The sequence below is a fragment of the Anarrhichthys ocellatus genome, unplaced genomic scaffold (genome assembly GCF_004355925.1).
Source record: "Anarrhichthys ocellatus isolate YVR2014 unplaced genomic scaffold, GSC_Weel_1.0 scaffold11, whole genome shotgun sequence".
NCBI classification, from domain to species: Eukaryota; Metazoa; Chordata; class Actinopteri; order Perciformes; family Anarhichadidae; genus Anarrhichthys; species Anarrhichthys ocellatus.
In genome coordinates, this window is record NW_022280041.1 from 1,597,887 (window position 1) to 1,625,085 (window position 27,199).

Sequence of the window (27,199 nt, forward strand, 5' to 3'; positions counted from 1 at the left end):
ACACACACACACACACACACACACACACACACACACACACACACACATCATTATTAATTATTATTTATTTATTTCACCCCCTCAAGCTAAATGAAAGTGTCGTTTATTTGTTTACTTTTGTATTAGTTTTACCTTCAGGGCATCGTGGAAGATGGGGACACCTGGATGGAAGACGCAGGAGGCTTTCAGAGGGAAAAAAGACAGAGTCAGTCTTTATTTAGACACACACACACACACACACACACACACACACAGACCAGCTGCTCAGCCGGGTCACTAGAGTTGAGAGCGAGCGTCCCATAAAAGGAAGTCGGTTGCTAGAAAGATAGCGGCTCTCCTGCTTCCAGAGACACGTGTCCTTTCATGCACATGCACGTCTCACACTCACAGCGTCGGTGACAATCAGGACACTTTGAACTTTGTCTATTCTGTTTATTCTATCAAGGCCATAAATCTGGTTTTATTTCCATCTGTTGTGTAAAGGTTTAAAACCCTCCCATTGATCCCTGCTCTCTTGTGTATTTGGTCTTTTTCTAAAGCATTTGTCAAATTTAGACCCAAAACTTTACATTAATCTGTATATCTAGACTGACAAAGGCTAATAAATGTGGTCACAAGAACATACTTTCAGGATAAAAGCAGAGAAACCCAATCTCACTGAGATACTGTTGATGGTGGTCTGGACAGATTGCCTGTACTTAAAGTCACTTTTAAGAGAAATGGAGACGCAGACATGAACACATCTTACCCTCCTTGTTCTTTTTAGCATCAAACTTCAGTCCACAGCCTTTGTTGTAGCAGAGCAGAGCCATGTTGGCTTGTGTGATGATGTCCTCCTTCTCGTGTCTGTTCTGATCTCTTCCTCCGACCCGCCGGGTTTCCTCTTTTTGCTGCGGTCCAAACCTCCAGAAGTTTCTCCGGGCCAGGCGGAGAGGAAAGATCCAGAAAGAGGGTGATCGTCTTCTGGAGGGAGCAGAAAGAAAGAGAGGGTCTCTCTCTCTCTCTCTCTCTCCCTCTCTCTGACTGAATGAAAGATAAAAATAGCAGCTCCCTCCTCTCCTCCCTCTCTCAATTTACAGCTGTCACAACTTATCTGCCGGTGGGGGTTGACATTCCTCCTGGTGAGCGTCGGCTGTCACCACAGCAGCACTGACCGCTTCTGGACTGGATCCCCTGCAGTCAGAGGACGAGTCATGGGCCCGTTTCCTCACTTAGTCCACCTGCTAAACTGAGATCTAGGGAGTATTTCTAGGGAAAAGTTGAAGTAAGGAGAGCTGAAATACATTGCTCTGATTAGATACAAAGATGGAACAAATATTCCCTCATTGTTGGACATCTCACTCTAAAGAAAGGGCAGTAATGTCGCTATAACTGTATCCTCGGATGGGTTGAGGTCAGAGGCTTCTGTGCAGACCGGTCAAGTCCTCCGCACCAAAAGAGTTTATAAAGGAGCTGGTTTGGAGCAGAGATGATTATGATTTAACAGGAAATGTCTCTTCTCTAAACTCAGATATCCTCCAAATGGAGCAAAGGATGACGTACTTACGTACACTGGAACATTTCTCACACTTGTGTTGATTTGATGACTTTTCTTTAAGTGACATTAGAAAAAGTAAGAGACGTCAACATTGCTGGTTGATGCAGTCAGAGGCGGAGTCTTCTGCCATGCACAGACTTGCATACTATTCATGTTTTTGTTTTGCTTCTGTTATCTTATTCCATTATGTATTGTTGTTGTTGGGGGGGGGGATAGTTAAGTTTATACAAATATAAATAAGACTTATTGTTTCCTTTCAGTTTTTAGACGGGAAATCAGATATTCACAAAGTTTGTGATGAATGACGGTCGTTTCTTGATGCAAAATAGATGAATTATGAATTATAATGAATTATTTAGACCCTGAGGACAGAATGTGCCTCCGTAAAGCTACATTCTCTGTACCGGTGGGAAAACATGCCAGCGTGTAATGACTGTTTTCCTGTTTTCGTATACACCTATATACACACAAACACCTGTATTTCCCCGCGTGCAGCGACACGTTGGTCTGATTTTGTTAGAGGAAGGACTGCAGCTCTCCCACGGTGAGGATCAGAATAACCCACCTCCTCCCACTGAGCTGTGAATAATACAACTGTTTGTGTACATCACAGAAGCCAGAGGTAATGCATGTGATCCTGTTTCAGTGTTTCTGATTAAATGCTTCTCAGTGGGAAATATATATATATATATATATCATAACGTACAGAGCCTGACGAACAGCAGCGTTTGGTCTCGAGTGAATCATTGATGGTCGACCCTCCTGCAGTCGCTGCATGACGATTCGTCTCCGTGCCCGAGATGATATTCAGTACAAGACTAGAACCAGCTTTAAAAACACTTCGCTGCTACATGTTCGCCTTCACTAGTGATAAACACACTGTTACGTTAAATAACAGATATAAATATGATTCCTGTCCACTAGTGTAAGAAATACTCTTAATAAGTTGGTGCAAGTTTGGAAAAACACTTATTTATGTCATTTAACAGCTAAATTTAATAACACACCGGTGTTATTAACCAGTGACCAATATTTATAACTGCCTATATTTGTTTAGATTTTTTGTGCTTTTTACAAACCTGCAAACCCTCAAATATGTAAAATTCAACATATTTTGGTTGATTCATATTCCAAATGTCACTTCTGACAAAATATATATTAATATTATTTCTAACTTTAGACCTTTGCTGTCCCAATTCCATGATTATGGTTCATGCAGTTATGAGCAGTTAGTTTGGAGGTGTTTTATCATCATGTCTGTTAATGTTTTAATCGATCGCTGTGGTATTTGTGTGTGAGCGGCTCCTTTAATGGAAAAAATAGATTTTTCCTGGATAATAAATTTTAAATTGATTTATTTCGTGACTAAATTCTCTGATTAAAGACCCGCGTTTGATGGGGTAAACTACAGATGTGAAAAGTGCATTTATAACATGCTCTCCTCCTGCAGTAAGTACCATCAACGTGCCCTTGAGCAAGGCATTTGTAACCCGGGTAATAGCGGTTATGTGCTCGTATGAATGTGAAGCAGTCCACTGTTAAAAGGGACAGACGAGGTTAAAACAAGTCAGTGTAAAATTCAAAACTCGTTTTGTAGTAAAATATAAAACTGATGAAGAGGCGGAATAAACAACAGAAACAAAAACACTCAGGCCTTCTGGCGCTGCAATAAAAAATAAGAAGAAACACGCTTTGACCTTTCAAAGCCGTGGATGCTTATCACCCGAGACTCTTAAAGGTTTGGAGACGGCGGTTTAAGGAAAAGACTTCACTTGCTTCAGCAAGTTCCCTAAAACACGACAACAGACAACATCTTAGGAATGGAAAATGACTTTTTATTTCTTCCAAAAACAGGAGAGAGAAAACAGATCCCTAGAATAAACAAATATACTGCTGTAAAATAAAAGCCTGTGGGGTTTTTTTTTGTAACATTTTTGTTTGCCTTTCCATGCTCGATACAATCCATATATTCTGCTTTAAATAAATAGAAAGAAAATGTACAAAGAGATGGGGAGGGGGGGGAGACAGAAGAGAGAGAGATCAAAAGATTTACTCTGCTCAAAAACAAAACATTTGGCATCATTGAGAATTCATGGCTGGTCCTGATGTACAGGGAGGTCTGCAGCCGCCCCCACCGAGGAGCAATCACACCTGTGTATATACGGCTGTAATAACATCAACGCTCAGGGAGATAAATGAAAGAATAACGCAGGTCGCAGGTTATGAGAGTATGTGTTTTAAGCTCTGTGTTGTGAGTGTGGTGCGTTTCTTTATATACAGATTAGTGAGGCAGCAATCCGAGGGTTCTTACCAAAAAACACAGATGTAGAAAAACCAGAACGTGCACAAGAGATCTTTGACTCGACACACCGACGCACTGGACAGAATGAGGGGGGGGGGGGGGTCGTATCCGTTTAAAAAAAGCTTCTCTTCCTTCGTTTCATCTTTTCTTTAATGAAGCGAACAGCGACCGTCAACCGAGGACGAATCTGTGCTGCGAGTGTGACATCTTTGGGGAGAAGTAACACAAAAAGACGTTGGGCGCTCCGGGTTTTTTTGTTGCTACAGTGGCTCGTTTATCGGCAGCGTAAAACAAACATCGGTCGGATTCAGTCCCCGTCGCGGACGAGGACTGACTGGTCGGGAAAGCGAGATCCGTCCACCATCACATCATGCTTCTTTTTGGGGACAACAAACAACGATACAACCATGCACTCAACCGACCCCAAAAAAGAGCGAAACGGCTCGCCATCTGAACGATTGGTACACTCGGGCCTTCAGCAGAGGACGGGCATTCTTATGACATCAACGTTCATCCTTCTCCACCTGGATTCATGCTACAACAATGCAGAGAGGTGGTAGCAGCTTAGCCACGAGGTTGTGCCTGGTCTGATCCCACACGGGACCACGTTTGTATAGCAAATGATTAAAAACAGAAACGGTGGTTTTGGTGGGAAACTCCCAGCTGCAAATGTGAGAAAGTGTCTGAATTTTTGAGGAAGGGAGTTGCCGAAAAAATAGAGCCCGCATGCTCGGCCAACACCCCCTCCCCGCTGGATAAATAGCGTAAAAACAAATGACCCGACATGATAAAGCTGTGATGATTACCGCCAGCTACATCAAGGAGAGGAGCCAGAAACATTTAGGAGACTCAAAGGAACCACAGAGGTCTCGACGCGCTCGCTCTCGACCATTTTGAAACCACTTGAGACGCACGGACAACGACTATCTCATCGCAACAGGCAGGACGGGATTCCATGCAGGTCAACGTAAGGTTTAGCAAAAATGGAAAGAAAAGCTAAATATGTGACCATCGGTGCCACGGACGGTAGCGGCTCTCTCTTTCTGCCGTGTGCCGATGCATCGCTGCCAGATCAGAGACGGTGACACGGCTGCTCCGGGGAGAAATAAAGAGCCGCGATTAGAGCTCACGTCTGGTGCCAGAGCGCAGACGGACATTAAGGAAAGAGTGCGAGTCGGAGGCCAGATGGGACTTCATGTTGATTCAGATTCGGGGACAAACACCAGAAAACAACTTTAATGTTCAAGTTCTTTGAAGGCGTTTTGTCCGGACTCACAAACAAAAGAAAACCTACATGTTCTCTTATTATCGGGGCTTTGAAATTAACTTTTATTCGTCCCAATATACTTTATACGTGGCTAGTTGAGCAGACTATCATTTCCTAATCTGGCTGCACGACAAACACTGTACTTGACTCTCCCGTTTGTCACAAAAAAGACCTGGATATCCAAGCATTCTGATTGGCCGTCTGGGTTCAGAGACAAGTGTGTCGGCTGCCGACATCGTAACGTGAAGAAGCGAAGATGGCCGATGTTGTCGAGACGAGGGGGGGATGAAGAAAAAACAAAAGGAAAAGACAAGGACCCTATCTAACCAGACACGGGAGCGATGCTAACAGCGAGAAGAAAAGAGAGCGCGCTCAAAGCGAACCACAAAGCCCCCCGAGAGCCTCTCGAGAGGTTTCGTCTACAGCTAAAAGACAGAGACACCGAGAGAGACACTAGAGCTATAGTCACTAGACACTGGCAGAGGAGAGGACGAAGGCGGGAAGTCTACTACGGGAGCTCTTCTATAAAAAGGAGGATACTATGAGGAGAGGCTACGCTAACACAAGACAAGAAGCGTCTAAAGAGCAATATCTATCCAACAGCGATGGGTGGGAGCGGACGATCTAGACAGAAACTGGGTATTAGTACTATTTTCTTTACATATCTACACACACCGAACAGTGACGAAGCAAGCTAAAGAAGCATTCTAGAGATAGAGCAACTAGACAAGAGTTGAAGCGAGATTCTATAGATCTGATGTGCGTGACGAGCTTTCACTGGGACACTGGACTTGGGATGGCGATGGGACTACAAAAAGGTTTCAAGTTCGCTGTTAGAATGGCAGGAAAAAACTAGTATATATTCGGTTTTTTTTTTTTTTAGTCGACCGCCAAAAGTGGCTGGTAGATTAGAACAAACTCGTTATTGTAAAACCCTCAAAACGATTTCTACAAACTTCCGAATCTCCTCAACGTTTTCACACCGGCAGCAGCTCTACTTGCGGCAGGATAGTCACTTCAGTGCAAAATATTTGCATGTGCATTTTGCAACAAAAACAAATTTTGTTTTTGATTTGAAACCAAAACAAAAAAAAGCAACATTTGCGTCAAATTCGCCGGCTCAAATTTGGCTGGAAATTTGACACAATTCGACCCTCAGAAAATAGCCCTCAATGGAGAAAAAAAAAAAAAGAAAACGCATAAAATGTGTAAGCGCGCACGTGAACACATAAACCAACAGTCAAACTCATGGTGACGCACGCTTTGCTGAGGAATCGCACACAACCTCAAATTTTATCCCCCAAAATTTTAGTTTCCTGGAGCCTCGGAGCGGAGGGGGTGGAGCCAAAAGTTCAGTGTCGCACTTTAAAGCCACTCGCTTTGATTCAGTGCAATTTAATTCAAATCAATAACATTTAATCACTCACTCAGTGCTGCTGTCTTCAATCACCGGCACATTGTGTGGATCTGCCAATAGGGTGTACCTAATATATATTAAACAAAACTCTTAATTTAGAAGCCTGTGACGTCTGAGCTGATGAGGACGAGAGGGACAGATACACACAGGTTAACCGGGTGCTAACAGGTAGCTAACGCTAACAATAAATACTCAGTTTAAACCCTCTACGGAGAGTAATGGCAGCCAAAACTGTGTCAAGATAAATGTGTAATGCCCGGTCACACCAGCACTTTAAACGGTGAAATCTGTTGTACCAAAATCTCGACTTTTGGCGGGAAAATGAAGGAAGCCGTCGTCGCTTGTTGGCTGTGAACGTTTATCGTGTTATGTCCCGCTCATTATCACCCAATAAAAAAACCTCATTGATGCCTTAAACGTCTGCTTTAAACACCGATGTATCGCTGTCGACCAGCTCGGGAGGGCCGGTGATCTTTGTTGTTGTAGCTCATTAAGTTATTCATAGACCACAAAGACATTCGTAGAAATTTGTTTTCAGAATAAATAGCAGCTAATGCGCACTAACGAACACCTTGCGTTTAGTTTGAAAAGGTATAACATCGTGTTTAATAGTGTTATTATACAGTTTTCAAATAAACTATGTTTTAGTGGATCGTGGGGTACAAAACACGAGTATTCGTCTCAGTTGTGCCAAGTGCTGAATTAATTGTCCTCCATCTTGTGCCCTTGCAGGGACACTTAAAGGTCCTCGCTAACCGGCAGACTGAACACTAGCTAGCTCAGTGTGAGTCGTTTCTCATCTCTTCCATAACTTTCAGAGACTTAAATGAGAAACAGACAAATAAAAATGGAGAAATTTCGGCCAACTAGCGCTAGCGTGTTAGCAATTAGCTCTCCAGCTACAGCGGTCCTGCGAGTCGTCGCTTATAAAACCACGTTTCTCGAAGATGAACAGATGAAATTGGCTTTACCGCTCTCTGGTGTGACCAGGCTTTAGGGCTTTTTGGTTCGCAGACAATTTAGATGCCTTTTCACAGCGCAAGCGCGTCGTTTCACCGCTAATCCTCCTCATGTCTCTGTGTGTATCTGTAGCTTTAGAAGAAGAAATCAACACAGCATGGGTAAACAAAGACTTAAGCTTAAAAACCCATAACAACATTATGCTATTATTAACAAATGGTTCAACAAGTTGCTGTACAACATTCAGGAGAGGCTGCAGAAGAAAACAGGCCGAAAAATACAAAGATCTCCCCGACAGAGAGGGAAACTACGGGAAACACACTCGAGGAGATCTGCCTGTAAATCTCTCGCTTATTGGTACGTTTGTGGACGCGGACAACGAACGAAGGGGGATGGAGGGGAGGTGGGTTGTGAAGGTATTGTCTGAAACAACTGCCGCACAAACACACACACACACACACACTCAACACTTGTCCCCTCCAGAGGGTTCCCAAGTTGCCGTTGCAGGCGGACGGTAACCCGGAGGGGACAAAAGTAGCACCAGTATGAAATAAAGCTAATTCTGCAGCAGAGACTCTCACAGAGGGAGGATTTCCTCCTCCTCTCTTCCTCCTCCTCCCATCTTTCTCTCTCACCCTTATTCCCTCTCCTGACGCATCACTCCATCGATATGATTTAAAACACAAATTAGACAGTGTAACAGAAAGAGGCTACACACACACACACGTACGGAGTTGTTTCAGACAACAACCAGCCGGGATGACATCTTCCCACCACCATCCCTCCATCCTCTGCTCGCTCATCTCCTCCTCCTCCTCCTCCTTCCAACGTGTTTTTTTTGGTGTCGGTTGGTTATCTTGTCGTCTGTCTGTCTCTCGGTCGTTTTATCTCGATCAAATCATTCCTCCGTCCATCTGATCGCTCCTCTCGTGTGTTTTCTTCTGCTGTTTGTTTGTTTGTTTGGCACTCTGCTTCCCCCTGACTGGATTACATAAACTGCATCTGAATAGACAGAAAAAGAGTGGAGAAAATAGAGAAAAGAGTTTATTTTGATCCTTTTATCCTCATCACATCATCAGTTCTGTCTTGGAGTTATGCCACATTGCATTATTAATAAAAACAGGTCCTTGGAAAGTCGTATTATTGCATGAATTAGCCAACATGACCTGATAAGAGAACGAACCCCGGGTGTTCATAAGTTAGCTCATATAAGGACACAAAAAGAAGAGACATGTTACATGAACAGGTTGTTATTACAGTTCACTGTTAAACACCTTTTCAGTTGCAAAGGTGTCGTTCTGTGCGTATGAATGCACAAGTACTGGATAGCTGACCTGGGCTCCGGGCATCGGTGCGAAGGGGTTGGTGGGTCTGAGAACAGGCTGGTTGTACATCATTGCCTGAGGAGCCATCACTGGTACCCCGCCCATCTGACCCATGTGGGGAGGGACCTGGAGAGACAGGAGGGGGGAGGGAGGAAGACGGGACACAAAAAACAAGAGTCAGAGAAACAGGGATGGAAACGGAGGAGAAGGAAGAGAAGACAAAGGAAATGTTGAGCTAAAAAGCCAAAGCCAGCTGGTTCTTGTGTGTAAACTGAATATCTTTTGGTTTTGGACTGTTGGTCGGACAAAAACAAGACATTTGAAGATGTCACATTCGGCTCTGAGAATCTGATTTGGTTGCTATTTTCTACACATTTAGTAATAATACTTGCAGCCCTATTTCTGCATGTTTGCACGTTGAACTCACCATTCCATACACAGGCACTTGCGGTGTGGTCATGGGAAAAGCCATGGGAGCTGGAGCCTGGATGGAAAGGCAGAGAGCAGGAGTCAACTTAAAGCAGAAGTGGCAGAAAAAACACACATTTCATAGCATGCATACGCTGAAAGCTACTGCGGTTGCTATAGCATAAAAAAAGGACTTAACATCGGAAGACTTAGACAATTTTAGCTCAGACAAAATGTCTCATCTGTCTCTATTAGACACGTCTGAACACGACACGCACGGCGTAATGTGCACGCGAGGAGAAAACACACGTAATGCTGACAAAGTGTGCACATTAGGAGCGCGACAATACCGCGCGCAGCAGAGGTACCGAGGGGAACCCCGCTGGGAGCGATCATTACCGCCGCTTTAAAAAGGGGGCGGCTCGATAGGACAGCGTTTAAGCCCCAACCCTCCGCACTCCACAAATCAAATCCACTCCGGCTGAGCAGCTCCTGCAATTCAAACGTGACGGGCAATTTGAGAATACCTGCTTCCGTGTCCCCCCCCCCTCTACCACCTATAATTGTACAGTTTTTTTTTGCTGCAGTCAGAAGTTGCGACTGTTTTTAACGCTGCGGGTCGTCCTGCTCACCAGGAAGTCGAGGGCTCACACCGTTTGTAAATACAACACATTAAACAGCTTGCAGAAACACGCTGATGCCTTCACAGACCCTAATCCATCATTGTAAACGAGACAACTGAGGCATTTCCTAACATGACTTCATAACGCCTCAATCATTCCAGAGGTGTTAAACGTGCTTCCAGTCTGCAGCTGCACGTGCATTAGCTTCACAGTCTCACCTAAAATGATGGATTACATTATGGAATAATTAAACTACACCAGCGTTCTCCTTTAAGTGCTACTTAGTCGATGCTGTTAACAAATAGCACATAGCGCTGGTTGATCTATAAAGAGTCTCGTCTTACAGTATTTTATAAACCTTTTAGCTCAACCTGACTTCTGACACACAGTGTGCAAAACAGTAATTAATTAAACATTTTCTGTCCTTTTTAATTAAGGTCAAAAACTGTCATGTGTCAGTTCAGTCGGTGGCAGAAGTTTAAATCAATGTTTAAACATCGCAGTATAAATGTAGCTTACTGTATTCTAGATGACTTAAGTGTCCATAGTTTGTTGCTTTTAATAAAAACAAGCTCTATAATCAGTACAGAATATGTCATTGTTTAGCTTATATTTGTTTACATTTAGGCAAATGGCCACAATTTAAAGCATGACGAATTAGTTATTAGCAGCTACTGTTTGCAGTGTAGCCGTGGATGTAGAGACAGCTATCGCGATGAAAGACTTAACAGACTTTACTTTGATCTGCACCTGAAGCACAAACAATCCGTCCGAGTCTGACGGCTCTCACCGTTCTTGCGCCAAATGACACTTTATTTTATTTATTTAAGCGTGACAAGAAGATGTACGAGAGAGAAACCGAGCAGACGAGCCGCTGTTCATGCACCGCCTCCATCTGTATTTATGTCCATCTGTTGGCCCTTGACGCAGAATGCTTTACAGTTTGTCTTGAATCTGTCTTTTCACGCTCACCCTCTCTCCTTTCCCTCCAGCGGGTCTCCCTCCTTTCCTACCTGTGTGTTCGCTTTCCATTTAAATCTTTTCTCTGCATCCTTAATCCAGACTTCTCAGAGGTGAACTTCTGCTATTCCCTTTCCCGTCTCCCTCTCTCTTCTTTCTTTTACTCTCTCTGCAAAGTCAGAACTCTGCTTGTTCAAGTGAAGGTTAAAATAAAAAGGCTTTGCAGGATTTCTGGCTGACATTTTTAAGTATTCAGAGATCGCAGACCGTTACAACTTTGCCCTCCTGGCGAGAACCTCAGATGTGGGGGTTTCACTTATCATGCATGACACCCTACTTATTCGCTTCCCCGCTACCTGCGATGTCTTATATATATCACCACATGACTTATTTATCATGTTACGGCTTTTGGAGGATATATTTGCTGTTTTTGAGGCGTGTATATTCACAGAGACAATGAGTTTTATTTCTCGGTGACACTATTGAGCAGTTCTATTAATATTCTCCCCTTCAGTTCACTGCTGACAACACAATGTACTTTTCTCTTGTACCATATAAGATGGGAAAATACATCTTAGTTTGTTTTGGAGTAATAAGATATATCAGGATTCACAGGCAATTCTTGGTATTAGAATCAACCTCCGGGTCTGAAAAATGAAGCTAATGCAGAAGTATTTTAAAGCTGCGTTCTCTCTAGTGTCCACCAGGGGGCGACTCCTCTGGTTGTATAGAAGTCTATGACAAAATGACTCTACTTCTCTCTTGATTTATTACCTCAGTAAACATTGTAAACATGAGTTTATGGTCTCAATCTCTAGTTTCAAGTCTTCTTCAATACAGCATGATGTTCACTTAGTGAATTATGGTCCATTTAGAGTCAAACAGACAATAAAGCAGAGTACGCTTTAGGGCGGGGCTACACAGTGATTGACAGGTCGCTACCACGGCGTTGGCCGGTCTGGGAGTTGTCTGTGTTTTCGTCTTAGAACTTTAACTCTTTCACAGTGTGTTTTCACTTCATGAAAGTTAATAATCTTATTCAGGGGTCAGTTGTACTTAGCTTCATAAAAAACAACAACATGGCATCAGGAAGATGTACAAGAGACAAGGAAAGTAACACGAGGACAAAAGTAGCACCCTCCTCTGACTTCCTGGTATCACAGTTTATATGTTGGTGCTTACATAACTAGCACAGATCATTAGCCTGTAGCACAGAGGTGAGGGGGTTATACGTCTCTCCAAAGAACACAAGAAAGAAAGAGATGACAGAGAAAAGTGGGAGACAGCGAGAGGGAGGTTGAAAGCACATTACAGGAGTCACTGAGAAGTCATTGAGACGTTTTTTTACTAAACAGGGATAAGTACTTACATAACTAGTATAGAACATTCCATTCTGCATCAGGACGCAACAAGGAAAAGAGACAAAAGACAGACGGAGAGAAAGATGGAGAGGGACGGGAGAGGGGAGAGGATGAGAGAACATGACAACGTGAGGGGGGGGGAGAAAATCCAAGAAAATGAGGAGATGATGAAAGAGGGATGCAAAGAAAAAGTTACCAAGAGAAGGTAAAGAGGACAAATGAGAAGAACAGAGGAGCGTGGAAGGGAAAAGAAAGAAACCACAACGTAGGCAAAGATGGAAGACCAACAGAAGCAAGTTAAGCACATTTTTGTTTTTTAAAGTATGAGGGGTCAGAATACGGCCGGGCAGATGTCAAAGGCAGTGCGGCGAAAACAGGACGAGCAGATGACAACACAAAACAGAGACGCGATAAAACGGACGAAGAGGGGAAGGAAGACGAGCGGATGACGGTGCAAAAAAACAAAACAGAATGCATGAAGAGGAGGAGCGGCACGGGAAGGAGAGAAGGAATGACAGCAGGAGGGAGGAGGGAAGAAGGAAGGAAAGGAGAGAGAGAGAAAAATAAATAGATATATGGAGGGGAGGAAAGGGAGAAAGAGAGGAAGCGGAGGGTTAGTGACAGTTTGTCCTCGTCAGCCAGAAACGGCTGTCCGGAGATCAGGAGGCCAATCAGGAGCTGCCAAGATCAGCACGCACGCACACACACACACACACGCACACGCACACACACACACACACACACACACGCACAGCATGCACAGGCAGCTATATACTGCACCAACACAATGCACTCACATGACCAACACTTCCATCTATATATGGAACATAGAAGTGCAAAACATTCCCATGCACACAGACCGTCACACAGTCTTAGATCCTGTATTTCAATAGCGAGGTGTCTGCAAGTATTTTTCAGGTTAACTAACACTTCCAAAACTTAAAAACAGCTCGTTCTGTGCAGCCACACTGATTTCTCGCAGGTAAAGTTGTATTTTTGTGACGTTTTCTTTCTGTTTAGTGTTAGACGAGAACATTGCTATCACTCTCATGTCTGGTAGGCAGATTTTGTTAGCATTGGACGGATCCAAGCTAGCCGTTTCAAACCGTTTAAAGTCTGTATGCTAAGCTAAGCTAAGCTAAGTGAAGCCAGGAAACAGTCTGGCAAATAATGTGACCCCCTGAAAAATCATGAATTGTTTGTACGGATTAAACACACAAGACGTAACGTGTTAATTAGTGAGCTGGTAGCTGGATTTACAGAGCCAGGCTAGCTGTTTCCATCTGTTTCAAGTGTTTGTGCTAAGCTAAGCTGTTGGCTGTAGCGCCATGTTTTATGGACAGACACGAGAGAGTTACTGATCTTCTTATCCAACACTCATCAAGAAATACGTGTATTTCCCACAAACTATTCCTTTAATACAAAACAATAAGAAGTCAGAACATATTAAAGAATTAATTAAACACTTGAAGCTATTTGACTTTTTGAGACGTTTCCGGGATTTACAGACACCTTGATTGATTCTCATTAAGGATACTTCTGGTCTATTACAACTTGGCTCTTATTTTTAGTAGTTTTGGCTTCATTCATCAAAATAAGATCCAAGTTGTAATAAACTTTCAGACACCTTGATGGATTCTTTTAGGGCAAACTCTCAGGTTTTACTGCACCACACGACTCAAACGAGTCTTTTGTTTTTCGTGCGTCTTCGTGTTCAGTGTGAGTTTCTGTCTCCTTACCACGTGTTGAACAGGCATGGGCTGTGGAGCCATGGGCGCCGGGCCCCACTGTGTGGTCGACATGGTCTTATTCTGCCAGTTATGGCCTCCCGTCAGCTTCTTCTCTCCGCTCTGGTTCCACTGCATCTCTGGCCTGAAGAGGGACGAACAGCGCAACCAAACAAACACAGCGTCATCCTAACCCGCTCAACCTCAGGGCCGGTTCAAAAACAGCAGCAAACTCACGTCTTGGAAGATAAAAATGCTGAAGATTTACTTGGAGATTATTCTTATTCTTCATTTCCCCCTCTGAGGCGCATTGTGGTTTTTAAAGAGCAACAACTCTGCTGCACAAAGACTCCTATTCATGTTTCTGCCGTACTTGCAGTCTCTTGCCTTTTTAACGCTCTACAGAAGCACTTCATCGCAAACCCGAGGAGTTAAAAGCGACTGAATACTTAATAATAAATTAAAGTTGACTTTTAGTAGTGGAAGTTTATGTGTTGGCAGACTGAACTTAGGGATGCTGGCAATAGTTGAGTTAAGTACAACAGTGAGGCGCATTTGTTTTGTCAGTGCATAAATCCTCCAGCCTGGACTACGGGCACAACATTGAAACGGTATCATCACAACTCAAAGACACTTACTTCTTGGCCGGGGTCCCGCCGAACTGCAGATCTGAGGAAACGGAGAGAAAATGAGCGATCACAGATAAAAGAGAGGAAATGTTTATCTCTCCCTCTCCGACTTCCCTTCATCTTTGTTCCCCGACATCAATCTTTTCACTAGTTATCAACATTCACGTGTTTAATTGAAATTGTACATGAAGAGAGGTTTTGTTTTCTTTAAAAAACATGTGAAAGCGACCGGTGTTTTAGTATTCTGTGATATGACAGTGTGCGTCCTTGTATCTGCATGCACAGTCAATAGGAAAGAATGCATAAGAAATATGATGTCAGAGCCCAATTACATAAATGTTCAACCGTTAATGTCGACACATTCAGCTACGCGTGCACATGCATCTGGACACTCACTGCCCACGAGGTTGGCCAGAGAGGAGTCGAGGTCGTTGGCTAGCAGCTTTCCTCCGTGATGGATGGCCATTTGAGGGGGAGGAAGAGGAGCGTTGTGTGCGGGCATCGTAGGCTTCAACAGGTCTCCTAGAGCATCGAAACCTGAAGGAGAAGCAGACTCACGCATGTAAATAACGCACGTTTATGATACATTTAAGAGAAGATTGGCTGGTAACAACATCATATGGACAGAGCAGGGGTTAGCACACCACACAGACACACAGAGGAAAGTAAAAGTAGAAACGTATATCAGATTAGTCGGTAAACCCCCTTTCCATTAAAACAATGATTGCACAATCGGCTCTCCCGTCAAGCTTTGAATGTCTCCACTGGAGGTCTTTCATAAACCTAAAATCACAATTAAACTGTAAGAAACGCATTTAACATTATGTTTATCTGCAATAAAAGTCCTGCGCTCGATTAGATTTGGAGAACTTAACACTCCGTGGCTAACGTAACATGCTTAGCTCGGTGTGTAGGCAGAAAGGGAATTTAGTATTGATAACTGTTTTCTTGAGTGTGTAATCACCTGAAACTAATAACAGTTGTGTTTTCGTTAGCGTAGAATGAGGCGTGTTTATCTACAGGGACTGGGTTCTCTTTACAGAGTCCGCCGTGTTTCTACAGTAGCCCAGAATGGACAAACCAACCACTGGATCTGGAGAGGGCCTATTGCGTTACCTGAAGGCCACCGTAGTTCTCTACACGTTTGAGCGGAGAGCTATTTGGTTGGTTGCAATCTGCAACCTCACCTCTACAGTAGATACAACTAAATCCTACACACCGGCCCTTTAATCCAAAGGACCCATTGTTTAAAGAAAGTCTGCAATTGTAAATGGCATATGCGCTGTACCGTTTCACCAAATTGCAAACTGGCCAGAAAAATGTGAAGAAGCAGTGAGGGGGGAACTCACGCTCGAGGTGAAGAGAGTTAAAGAACAGAAGCAACCGATTTCAAACGCATTAAAAGTCCTGAATCTAAATGAGAGCCGACTCAACTTTCTGCCTAATTTCCCCCCCCAAAACTTTACACTCGCGATTCGACCGCATTAACGAAAGCAGCGCCGGACGGTTTTGATCCGAGAATATTGCTGAGCTGTGCCTTCCTTAATGCGAACGATCAAATCTCACTGCGAGCATTGCCGTTAATGCATTCGTCCTGCTCTATTTTCAGCGTTTACCTACACGGGCAGAGCTTCCCGTTTAAAGCAGATACACTCGACGGAGACTCCACTCTTTTATTAAAGTCACGCTGCAGCCTCGTTCCATCAGCAGCCGGCCCGTAATCCCTGACTCAGTAGCTCGCAGCACTTGTTCTAGAGATGATTGATTTATCTGTTCGTGGCCGTCATGTACACACTCCTACGCCCAACAGTGATTCGTTTTGAACATGCATGTGTGTGTGTGTTTGTGTGTTAGAGAGACTGTGTAAAGTTGCAGCCCATGACCGGTAGGTACAAATGACAAATGAGTAATTTCCTGTGCTGGTGTTTACGGATGTGTGTCTGTTAACAACTCCCCATGTCAGCACTCATCCAACTAATAGCTCGGTATCACTCTGCTGGTGGAAACTTGTGACTGTGTGTGTGTGTGTGTGTTGAAAAGACGAGAAAAAAAAAAGGGAAATTAAAAGCGAACACAACATGATAAGCGGTAGATTTTTTAGGTAATTATATGTATTATTGTTTCCTCTCTTTCGTGGCAGAAATGAAACGAAAGGTGACAAAGCAAAGCTATAAAAAAACAGAACAAGAAGGAGACGTGAATGCAAGACGACATCTGTAAACCTACAGCGTCCCTGTGAAACACAGAGGAGGAGGAAAAGAAAGAGGCAACTGATGTGGGGAGAACAAAAAAAAAAAAGAAAAAGGGAGGAATAATATTCAGTTAGGAAGCGGTATGCAGGTCTGACAGCGGTGCTGACACAAGAGATTCAGAAAACACTTTTCCTGCTAGCTTAGCAGATGAGAAAAAAAGGAGGGAGAGGAGGAGGAGAAGCACACGGAGACAGAGAAGAAGAAGGAAGTTAAAGAAGGAAAATGAAGAAGCAACCACAGTCTTTTTACTTCTCTTGAATCCTCAAGTTGTCGTCACTGTGATAAAACACTTTGGCAATGTGGGTGATTTTTTATTCTGCTTCTTAAAACCACCGTGCCAGTAAAGCCTGCTGAATTAAACTGAACCGAGAGGGGAAGAGAGGAGGAGATGAAAGGGAGAGAAGAAGAGAGACGAGCTCTCCCGGTAGATCACACACGAACCACGGAGCAGATAGATGGAGGAGGGAGGCGATGAAGCGAGCGCCGTATTGAACTGTGGGGGATAATGCTATTAGTGTTAGCTTAGGTGTTTCAGCAGAGGATTTGACAGCCAATAGAATTTAAGATCAAAGGGAAGCGAGGAAGTAAATCCATGTCGAAGGGTTCAATTACAAACCGGTGGGAGGGAGAAATCTGTTACTTACAAACTATTTAGTTGGAATATCTGAAAGCCCTGTTCAGACATGCTGGGTCATCTATTGGTTAAAGTAACGGCTGTTATAGATATGACAGCATCTTTACAGAAGGAGCCGCAACGCTTGCATAATGTTTAGGGACGGATATGATATGAAGGGAGAAGTGTATTCTCACTTTTGTTTTGCTATTGATTTTATGACCTTTAGCGAGTCGCCGATCACAAAATCTTAATTCCAGATAAAGCAAAAGCATTATGAGAAATACACGTCCGCAATCTTCCACAGGAAACGGAAGTAAAGCTGCATCCTTTAGAGAAATAATTTCAGCAGTAAATCATTATGAGGCAAGGAACTGAAGCTCCACCCCCTTATTCTACAGAGTGCTGCTCAGATGAAGTATTTGTGCATCGCACTGGTTCCCTAGACAGAAAGACAATGAGATTTTCCCCATTGTATTTTGGATTATTGCAGAAACTAAACTCTGGTTTATGATACTTTTGTTCAGCAAGATAGTGTTAATAAATTAACACCACTTTGATTTCAAACTAACCATAAATCCATGAACTTGGAGACGAGAGAACCAGAAGTGCGGGTTTAGGACTCATTCCTGCAGCTCTTTGTTCACTACGAGCAACAAGTCAGTGACACTAGACGCGCTACAAATCACCGTCAAGCTGGCCTCAACTTTTTTTTTTGTCATGTTTTTGTCTCACCATTTCCCCTTCTCTCTCGTCGTCTCGTCTCCGTCTAAAGAACGACACGTCAGCAGCACTATTCAAAGACATAACTAGTCTTCCTCAACGAGAAATAAATGATCATAATTGTTTTGCAGTGTAGAGCTAGTTAGTCCTTGTAGTACAATAAGGAAGAATGTAAGAACACACTTATCTTATTCTAACACAATCCTCCTTTTATGCATAACAGATGATAAACGAGTCATCACATGTGCATCTCTGTGGATTTAATCTGCAGCGTTTACGCAAATGTGACGGCATCAGCTCTCACTGACTCCCTCGGTCTGACCGTGTAAGATTGCTGTTGTGCCTTTAGCTTAAAAGTACTGAAACTTGATTAGTTTGCCGATAACAATATATTCAATAACCTTCAGTTAGTCTTTCTTTCATGTGTTAACAGAGAAGAAGGTTGAGCACGAGCAAAGATTGAGACAGTAAATAGTTCAATATAACAAAATGAAATGGCATAAATACAAGCAGAGACAACACACGTTAAAATGGTGAAATAACAGATACAGCAAAGGCATTAACAGAGATATTAATTTGCTCAAATTAAATGAAAAATCTCAGCAGTCTTCCACAGAAACAAAGAGGCATCCCTTAGAGGAATAATTGCAACGGCAATAGATATGGATGATGGAAAATGGAGAATACATTATGAAGACATCACATATTGTGCGCTGCCTTTAAAATGTTTTTAAAAATCCAATATTAAACAGAAGCAACTACGCTTCCAACTCCTTGTGCAGTCAGATAAAAGTGGGGGGAAAAAAATTGGAGACTTTGCAGAGGAGGCGGGCGGGAGAGCAAAGAGGAAGAGGAGAGCAGATGGAAAGGAGTTGCCTGGGTGATTCTTGCTTTGTGAAGTGTGATCGGGAGACGATGAGGCAAAGGAGAGAGAGAGAGGGAGGAAATAAAGGGAGGGTGGAGTGTGCAAACGGTGTGAACGACAACAAAACAAAACAGAGGAGCAGTAGCAGACAGATGGGATGAAGCAAAGTGACAGACAACTTGTGAACAGACTTTTACAAACACGGACATAAAATGACATGTGGACGGTGTGCAGACGATGCAGATGGAAACATGCAGTACAGTAGCTGCGCGCGCGCACACACACACAGGGATTTTTGTGAGATGCTGCCAGATGGTGCATTGGTATTTGTAGTGGCAGCTTCAACAAGAGCTCTATTTATAGAAGGAAGTTAGTCCGTCCAAAGCCAGAACCGGGCTGCACACTGCGGCCGCAAGCCTCCAACTGTTACTTCAGAGCAGAGCAGCAGAGTTCAACGGGGTTAAAGATTAGAGCAAGCCAGAGAAATCTGCACTGAAGTCTTGCAAAACATTTGGAAAACAAAAGCTTTATCTGGGAAATGTTTGAAGAAGCAACGATGCAGCTGTGCAAACACAACCAATACCGTGGAAATCACTATTTCTGCCAGGAAATAAACGAAACCGCTTCAGAGTCCATTTGTTGTTTTCTAAGAAAGGTTTTCCAGCTGTATACTTGGTGATCTCGCGCTGTGTGATAGTGCTGTTTCCATTAAGTCACACAGATGAGTTTGAACGACATGTGCAGCGACTGCTGGTGTGGATTAATCCTGGCAAATCTCCTGTAGCGCTAATTGATGGGCTGTGAAAAAAACACAACTACACTCGGCTGGATGAAGACAAGAAGATAGGTTTGAACCTGTAAAAACGGACCAGAGTGAGACCTCACTTTGGAAATAACGGATTGTTTAAGAATATAGAGCAAATTTGCCTGATAAACAATGACAATTAACATTTCTTTTAACAATGCTTTTCACTGAAATTGTCGGGATAATTCTGGCAATATTCAAAATCCCAAATGGTCTCCTAAACTTTCCAACAATCCCAGCATTTATGCGGCACTCCTACTGAAGACGTGAATCTATAAAAAGGTTAAATTATTTACTAAAACAACTGGCCACTGGAAGCAAACGTTTGGCACTATATTCAGTCGTGGATTAATACACATTTTGTGTGCTAGTGAGTATTTAGCTGGTTCTGGACTTTTCTACGATGGCTGCAGGTATATAGCTGCTCACGTGATATCCTCTGCAGGAGCGTCTCAGGACCCGAATGGGGTTTGAGGAGTACAGAGATTGATTGTGTCAGTTGCTGAGCGGTTAAAGGAAAGTAAGCCAATAACGCAGCTCGGAGCCAAAGTCCCAGACCTGCGACGCTTAAGAGCCATCAGTCTGAAGCGGTTACCGTAACAGGCAGGAAACCACAACAAGAGCAGCTGTAATAGTGGAGAGAGGGTTCCTCCACACTATCTATTCAATGGATTAAATGATGGAAGCCAAAAGATTCACAGGAAATAACTGGACACTATGCCTTTGCTTTTACTCAGAATCATTTTATGACTGATGATACTAAGGAGAACTCCAACATAAAAAGAATTAATAGCATTTAGCCAACTTTCCTGTCGGTTTATAAACTGGAAAAGATTTGTTTCATTGCTCATATTTGTAGAATTTGCAGATCTGTGTAGGAACCCTCAAAGAAAAGACGAGTCATGGAGGGAAATCAAGAGCTGGGATCAGTTAACTTTTAGTTCAATGTGTGATATTTAAAAGGCCCTAAATTGGGCGGGGCTCTGACGCATTATATAAAATAATAATATCTAAATCAAAATCTGATCACAGTTGCGGGGTCGTTATCTTATGTCGTCACTTATATCTGATCAAAATACACTCACACAGTCCGGAAGAAGGAAACTTAATAAAAACCTACAAATGATCTTTTCTGATCTTTGTCTCCTGTTTCGATGTATTTTCCTTTATCAAGTTACTTGACAATCCAACTGAATTTAAAGTTAACTGATCCCTCGTCTCTGGGATTAAGGGTTACCGTCACTACAGTGTTAGACTCAAACAACAGGCTACGAGACAGAGCTAGTAAAGCTACCAACACCCACCCAGGTCAGAGGGTTAGTTCAATGCTACGCTCGTGCTAGCCGAGCGGAGTCAAAAAGGTTTTTAGTCTTCAGAGCTGGCTTTACCGGCTGCAGGTTGTGGGCCGTTGTTACTGGGCGCGGCCTTATTCCCAAACACAGCATCGAAATCTACAGTCATGGCTGCGCTGGTCTGCTGCTGCTGGTTCTCCAATCCTGAGGGATGCAGTTAGATGTGAATGTTTAAGCCGCAGCAGATAACCGTCCGGGACTCTCTGACAACAGATTTAAAAGAGCTGCAGATACAAACATCAGATTGTGATTTTAGCCTGTTTAGGAAATCATGGCTTTCCACCACCTCCCCGCTAAACTAATCCAATTAGACGAAGAACGTGGACGTTACGGTCTCCGGAGTGCTGCCAGTGTTGTTGCTTGGTAACTTGGGATTCTGTGGAGGCTGTCGGGAATGTCAGGCTTTCAGAGGAGAGCTAAGCCCGTGCACGAGAAAATCCGGCAATACACCTTTTGTCTCCATCCACATCCCTGTTTGGGGATTAAAGGCTTGAAGCCTCAGAGAGCCGTTGTCTTTGTGGAGTCCACGAAACGAGAATACGCTACGAAAATCACAAGAATGACATCTATCGTTACAACGAACCTCTCAGGAAACACAATACGGACTACGTCTACAGGCACACTGTCAATATGACCATAATCATTTTGCTATGGATCATGTAAACAGCACATTCCTTTTAAATTAGGCCTTTTTCTGAATGCTGCATTTTCAGATTAAGACATTCTTTTGACACGTTTACAGCACATTCAGAATGTTTCAATTGTTTTTCTGTGCGACACATTTGCTTGTTTACAACCAGCCTTTTTTTGCATCGTACATCTGGAACAGGAAGGGGAATTCAAGGTATTTCAAAGGCGTAGCTGTAGGGCGTACGTCATGGGTGTGTTTTACGTTAATCAGAGTATATAATGCTGCATGTTATGGGGAATATTAGTGGAATATTCCTTTTTAGCAGCCATGTTAACGGCTCAGTCGGAATATTGTCTTTTACAGAATAAATGTACCAAACTATTTCTTGGCCAGGAACATTAACTTCCTCGAGGCAGGAAATAGTTTAGCACACAAACCCCCGTAAAATGGCAAATTCTTGTTTCCCACTTCACAGGAAACAAGCACAGGTACAAGGTGTTAATTGGTGGGCTTTTGAGGAGCTGCTCGGTGAATTCAGGTTAACCGTTTCCCCTCGTTTCCAGTCTTTATGCTAAGCTAGGCTAACCGGCTGCTGTCTGTAGCTTCGTGCGAGAGTCGCGTCAATCTTCTCGTCTAAAACTCTCTGCCAGAAAGCTAATTAAGCATATTTCCCCCAAATGGCAAACTATTCCTTTAACACATCAGTGTTTCTGAGGTTTATAGCCGTTGGCGTTTACTGGAGTGAGTATCCTTTGTGTTGTTGTTGAGGAAAGCACAGGGGATCGTTATCCCAACTCCTGTGTCACAGCCACTGATAGCGTAACGGCTGATATTTAAGCTAAGAAGTAGCTCCGACTCTGAAATCTGGCCAAACTCTTTATATAAACGGCTTCAGCTTAATCCTCTGTCATAAATCCTGTAATAATCCGCGCTAACAGTGCTTCCAGACTCATCTTTGTGCTACTTTTTTGATGCGCTGATTTTGAGCTGAAATGTCAATTTATATTCAGGAACAGGAGGGGGGAGGAGGGGGTATCCAGTACAACAAAGCTAATATGTGAAAGCCGATGATGTTGCTCAGCATTTCTGCCGCAGCCACAATTTTCCTACACTGCCAAAGAAGAAAACGAGGAGTGGGGTCGGTCAGATCTCATTGGTTACAGGATTCATTATCACAAAAGTACCGCGAGTGCTCACAACGTAAACACAGACGCCCACGGAAACTTGTTTAAATGTGCGTCTACGCAAGACACCGGCTGGGTCATGCAACATTAGTTTCTGAAGGAGAGGAGGGAATGGTGACGGGAGGATGGATGGTTCACATAAAAAGACAGATGGATGGGCAGAGATGTGGACGACTGGCCGGAGGGAGAAAACCCCCAGAATGCAAAACACTCACATAAATTGATCAGTGTGTGTGTATGCAAGTCTTATTTGCATGTGTGCACCTGCAGGTGTGTGTGTGTGTGTGTGTGTGCAGCACACCTCCCCAGGCACTGTTGGCGGTGGAGATTGAAGGATTGCTCTGCACAGCGGGGATGAAGGCCGGCTGAAGATCAAACAGGTCGCTGTTCAGATTGGGCACACTGAGGAGGGAAAGAGAGAGAGAGAAGGAAGGAAAGAGGGATAATGAGAGAAGAAGAAGGAGAAAGACAGAAGTGGCAGGATAGAGAAAGAAGAGATGAAAATTCAGTGAGAGAAAAGAGAGACAATGGGAAGATGAGATGAATGGCGGAGAGCGAAGAAGTCCGCCAGAAGACGAAGAGAGACAGAACAGAGGTGTACGGAAAGACAGACGGCATTAGTATTTAATCAACAGCACATAAATAGCTGAAGTCACCATTAAAGATGTGCGTTTGTCACAGATTAAGATTAATCCTCGCTCTCTGAAGGGCTGTAAAAAAACTTCCGCGGAGCAATAAAACAGTTTGGAGCAGTAAACTCGCAGCGTGTGACAGTGTGTGCATGTTGAGTATAAATTCGGTTCTGATTATCGAGAACAAAGTCTTATTGTCGCTCCGCTACAGCTGGAAGCAGTCACTGGTGTGATACGAGGGTTCGTTTTGTTGGGGAAGAAATCTAAAACAGCCTGCAGAGTATTCTTCTTTTCATACTGGACACTTAATTGTGGAAATTTGGAAAGCTTTCCGTTTTTCCTCAGAGCTGCTAGCGTCAAATTTAGTGAATTATTGAGACCACTGGGTAAAAAAAGAAGACATAAATTCCAATATATTACATTGTAATTAATTCCCAATGCTTTATGCAAATTAATGTGCTACGACATCACCGATATGCAAATGAGCGTATGACTTTTAGCCACTTTTGGAGCTAGTGCTACTTTCATTGGAATAGGACACACACTGCATTTTGGTTTTCCACAGTTACTTTTCGTGCCATTTCCACTACGGGAGAAACTGCAAAGAGCTTCAGATTGAGACTCTTTAACTGGGAATAGCTGCCGGGGAAAACGGAAGCGCTGCCCGTCTTCCTGTTTTGGTTGGGCAACGGTTGACACACTTGTGGCAGACAGAATTGAATCGTGAAAGTGAACGTTATGGGGAACCAAACTAAACGCTGATTGTGTAATTATTCAACAGCCATTTATTGTGCAACCAACATGTACTTCATATTAGAGAAGTTCAAAGCAAAACGTGTCTGTTAAATACATCGTCTGACTGTTTTTGTAGCAATAATGTATATAAGTATCTATTTATCCATCTGTGATCAATATTCAATATCCAAACAATATAACAGGTGTGTGTGTGTGTGTGTGTGTACACCTGTTGGCAGACAGCGTGGCGGTGAACAACTCTGGGGTTTGTGTGATGTGGTTGTTGTTGCTGATGCCACCGCCTATTGATTGGCTGCTGGGGGAGGCAGAGGGAGGAGTCTGCATGCCCATCTCCTTCAGGCGCAGGTCCTGGAAAACACACAAACACACCACAATGTAATCAGGAAATCAATGGTTAAAACAGGCACTTCCCATTGGAAATGAATGAGACTTTTGTTTCCAGTAAACTCTACATAATATAAGACAAACACATTCTCATACGCTCTCTAAAGGTGTGCCGTCCTCTGCTGACTTCCTGTGTTCAGCATCTCAGCATCCCCGTTTCCTGGTGGTGTGGGATTCAGCACACACAGTGTGTGTATAATGACAGACTATTAGCTGCGAGAACTTTACGGCTAATCACATTGGTTTTCTCGTGACAAAAAAAAAAAAAGCTGTTTTAATTCAGTTCCAAACCCAAACTTTAAAAAAGGTATGGGAATGACCCAATTGACTTCACAACCTCGTCCACCCTTTAAAAGAATTTGGACTTGGAGCAGAATAATGAAGAGGCTCTCCTGCTGTACCAGCCCCCGCCGGGCCCCGAATCCTCTTCATTTGTATTCTGACCGTGTACCGAGGAACAAATGGGAGCCGATGTTATTGTTTGGGTTGAGGCCCCAGCTGGACAGTAGCAGAGTGGGTTTTTTTTAGAGATGTGTGTGAGTGTGTCGAGTCCATATGGACACCAGAGCGCGCAGACAGCTGGACTGGAGTATCTGGACGACCCCCTGCTCACCCTCGCTGTGTTATGTTCAGCGCTCACTTTATCTCCCCTCCTCCTTCCAAACTGAACCCAAAGGTAATCAGTGGACCTCGGCAGAAACAGGGCAACCAAGGGCACGGAGTAAACAGCGCACTAAAAAAAATCCAATCAACCCCGCACACACACACACACACACAGGCGGGTGCACAAATCAGCCACTTGGTACACACACGAATCCGACAACACTGCTAGACACAAACTGTGTCTTCTCTGCCAGGATGGGAGCACGCTTAACGCACACACACACACACACACACACACACACACACACACACACACACACACAGCGGCTGTGTGTGTTTCAGGAGCTTCACTGCTCTTACTCGATTACAGTTTGCTGTAAGGCAGGACCCCCCCAGGGCCGGAGCAAAAAATGTCAACACATTTTACACTTGACTTTTTCTATGGCCCGGCTCGCCACTGAGACTCTTGGCTTTCATCCTCAACTGGAGTTCAGCGATCGGCAGAGTTGCTGGGAAATCTATCGGCAACAGCAATTTTAGTTTGTCAGAGCTCAAGTGTTGACCGTGGCTCTGCCAGCAGTCACAGCGTGGTCTTCAATCCACGTCAATGACTGCAGTCACACATTTTCAGCTTATTGTGATTGAGTTTTTGTAGTTCAAATGATCTAAAGTCAAATCTGTGCACGCACACATTTTTCCTCACAAGGTTTAATTATACAGTAAGTTTATAGAGAGTTTGATGTCTAGTTTTGTACGAGGAATTTTGTGTATCTAGTTTAGTTTCCTCAAGTCCCACATTTCATGACTAAATAATGTAAATTTAACAGTAAAATTATTTTAAAAAGATGCATTAAAAGGACAATACGAGGTGCTTCACAGGCCGACCATTATAAAACATTTAAGAATCAACATGATTGGCCTCGTGTCCTCACACAAACAACACGCTGGACTTTGGTTCTTTGCACAGACATGCAGTTACACAAGAGAAACATGATAGACGGGAGAAACAACGTGGTCGTGGATTTTTGTTCTTTTTTAAAATGCATTATCTACTACATTGGATGTGGTGTTAGAGGCCACGCTTCAAGGCATCAGCATGTGTAGGTTGAACTAAGACTGCAAACTTTATTACTCCTTTCAACCTTGACAAAAGCAACCCTCCTTCTGTTCTTACCTTTCACAATAAAAGCCCTGGACACACACACACACACACACACACACACACACACACACACAGCGTAACTGTTTACCAGAAGGAATTCAGAGAATTTAGCTAAAAGGAAACTGAATAAAAATGATCCAGACAGACTATCAGACACTGGTTCCTGGTAGTCTGGTCATCTGCCTGCACAAATCTATCCAAACCTTTTATTATGTCGCAAATTCACATGCTGCTGTTATTAATAGCTTTGATGCTCCAGCACCGAGTCAGAGGCGATTTGTCATAAAAGTGTATAATCCGTTACCTTAAGAGCCTGCAGTCTGGCCTGCTCCTCCTCCAGGGCCTGCTGCTTCTCCTTCTCGTCCATGCGGCTGAAGGACATGCCGGTGGTGGACAGAGATGAGACGGCGCTGGACAGGGTGGACGCTCTGCAAAAGGCATTTTGGAGATGGATTTAGGCAGCCATTTTACTCTGCTTTGACCCTTTTATGTGTCTTTAAAAGGGGGTTGGTTGTGATACGTGGTAGCGACAGCTACCTGGTGTCGGCATTCAGCTCCTTAGTCTTCTTGCCCTCCAGAGAGGCCAAGTGCTGCTCCAAGGCCTCCAGGAGGCTGCTGGGGGCCTGAGAGAGAGACATGAATATGAGAAAAGAAAGCCCAACTTCTGGAGAGTCTCTCTCTCTCTCTCTCTCTCTCTCTCTCTCTCTCTCTCTCTCTCTCT

The 27,199-nt window shown here is 43.6% G+C and overlaps 2 protein-coding genes across 10 annotated transcripts in view; both read right to left on the reverse strand.

Moving 5' to 3' along the window:
- LOC116385284 (cysteine and histidine-rich domain-containing protein 1) overlaps positions 1-1,008 on the reverse strand; it is a 5,861-nt gene extending 4,853 nt beyond the window's left edge. The window contains exons 1-2 of the mRNA XM_031850592.1: positions 749-1,008; positions 133-182 (exon numbers count right to left, since the gene is read on the reverse strand). Coding sequence (XP_031706452.1) covers positions 133-182; positions 749-812 — 114 coding nt within the window. The 5' untranslated portion in view covers positions 813-1,008. The remainder of the gene's footprint in view (positions 1-132; positions 183-748) is intronic.
- A 2,929-nt stretch (positions 1,009-3,937) lies between these two features.
- The window catches only part of LOC116385582 (phosphatidylinositol-binding clathrin assembly protein), a 59,145-nt gene continuing 35,883 nt past the window's right edge, over positions 3,938-27,199 (reverse strand). For 4 of the 9 annotated variants that reach the window (XM_031851179.1, XM_031851186.1, XM_031851182.1 and 1 more), the window contains 12 exons: positions 27,016-27,101; positions 26,783-26,906; positions 24,538-24,677; positions 23,243-23,343; positions 21,163-21,270; positions 14,913-15,053; positions 14,526-14,556; positions 13,900-14,047; positions 12,169-12,192; positions 9,236-9,292; positions 8,758-8,934; positions 3,938-8,485 (listed from right to left, as the gene is read on the reverse strand). In XM_031851179.1, coding sequence (XP_031707039.1) covers positions 8,471-8,485; positions 8,758-8,934; positions 9,236-9,292; positions 12,169-12,192; positions 13,900-14,047; positions 14,526-14,556; positions 14,913-15,053; positions 21,163-21,270; positions 23,243-23,343; positions 24,538-24,677; positions 26,783-26,906; positions 27,016-27,101 — 1,152 coding nt within the window. In that variant the 3' untranslated portion in view covers positions 3,938-8,470. The remainder of the gene's footprint in view (positions 8,486-8,757; positions 8,935-9,235; positions 9,293-12,168; positions 12,193-13,899; positions 14,048-14,525; positions 14,557-14,912; positions 15,054-21,162; positions 21,271-23,242; positions 23,344-24,537; positions 24,678-26,782; positions 26,907-27,015; positions 27,102-27,199) is intronic. The other 5 variants (XM_031851181.1, XM_031851187.1, XM_031851188.1 and 2 more) reach the window with 5 other exon arrangements.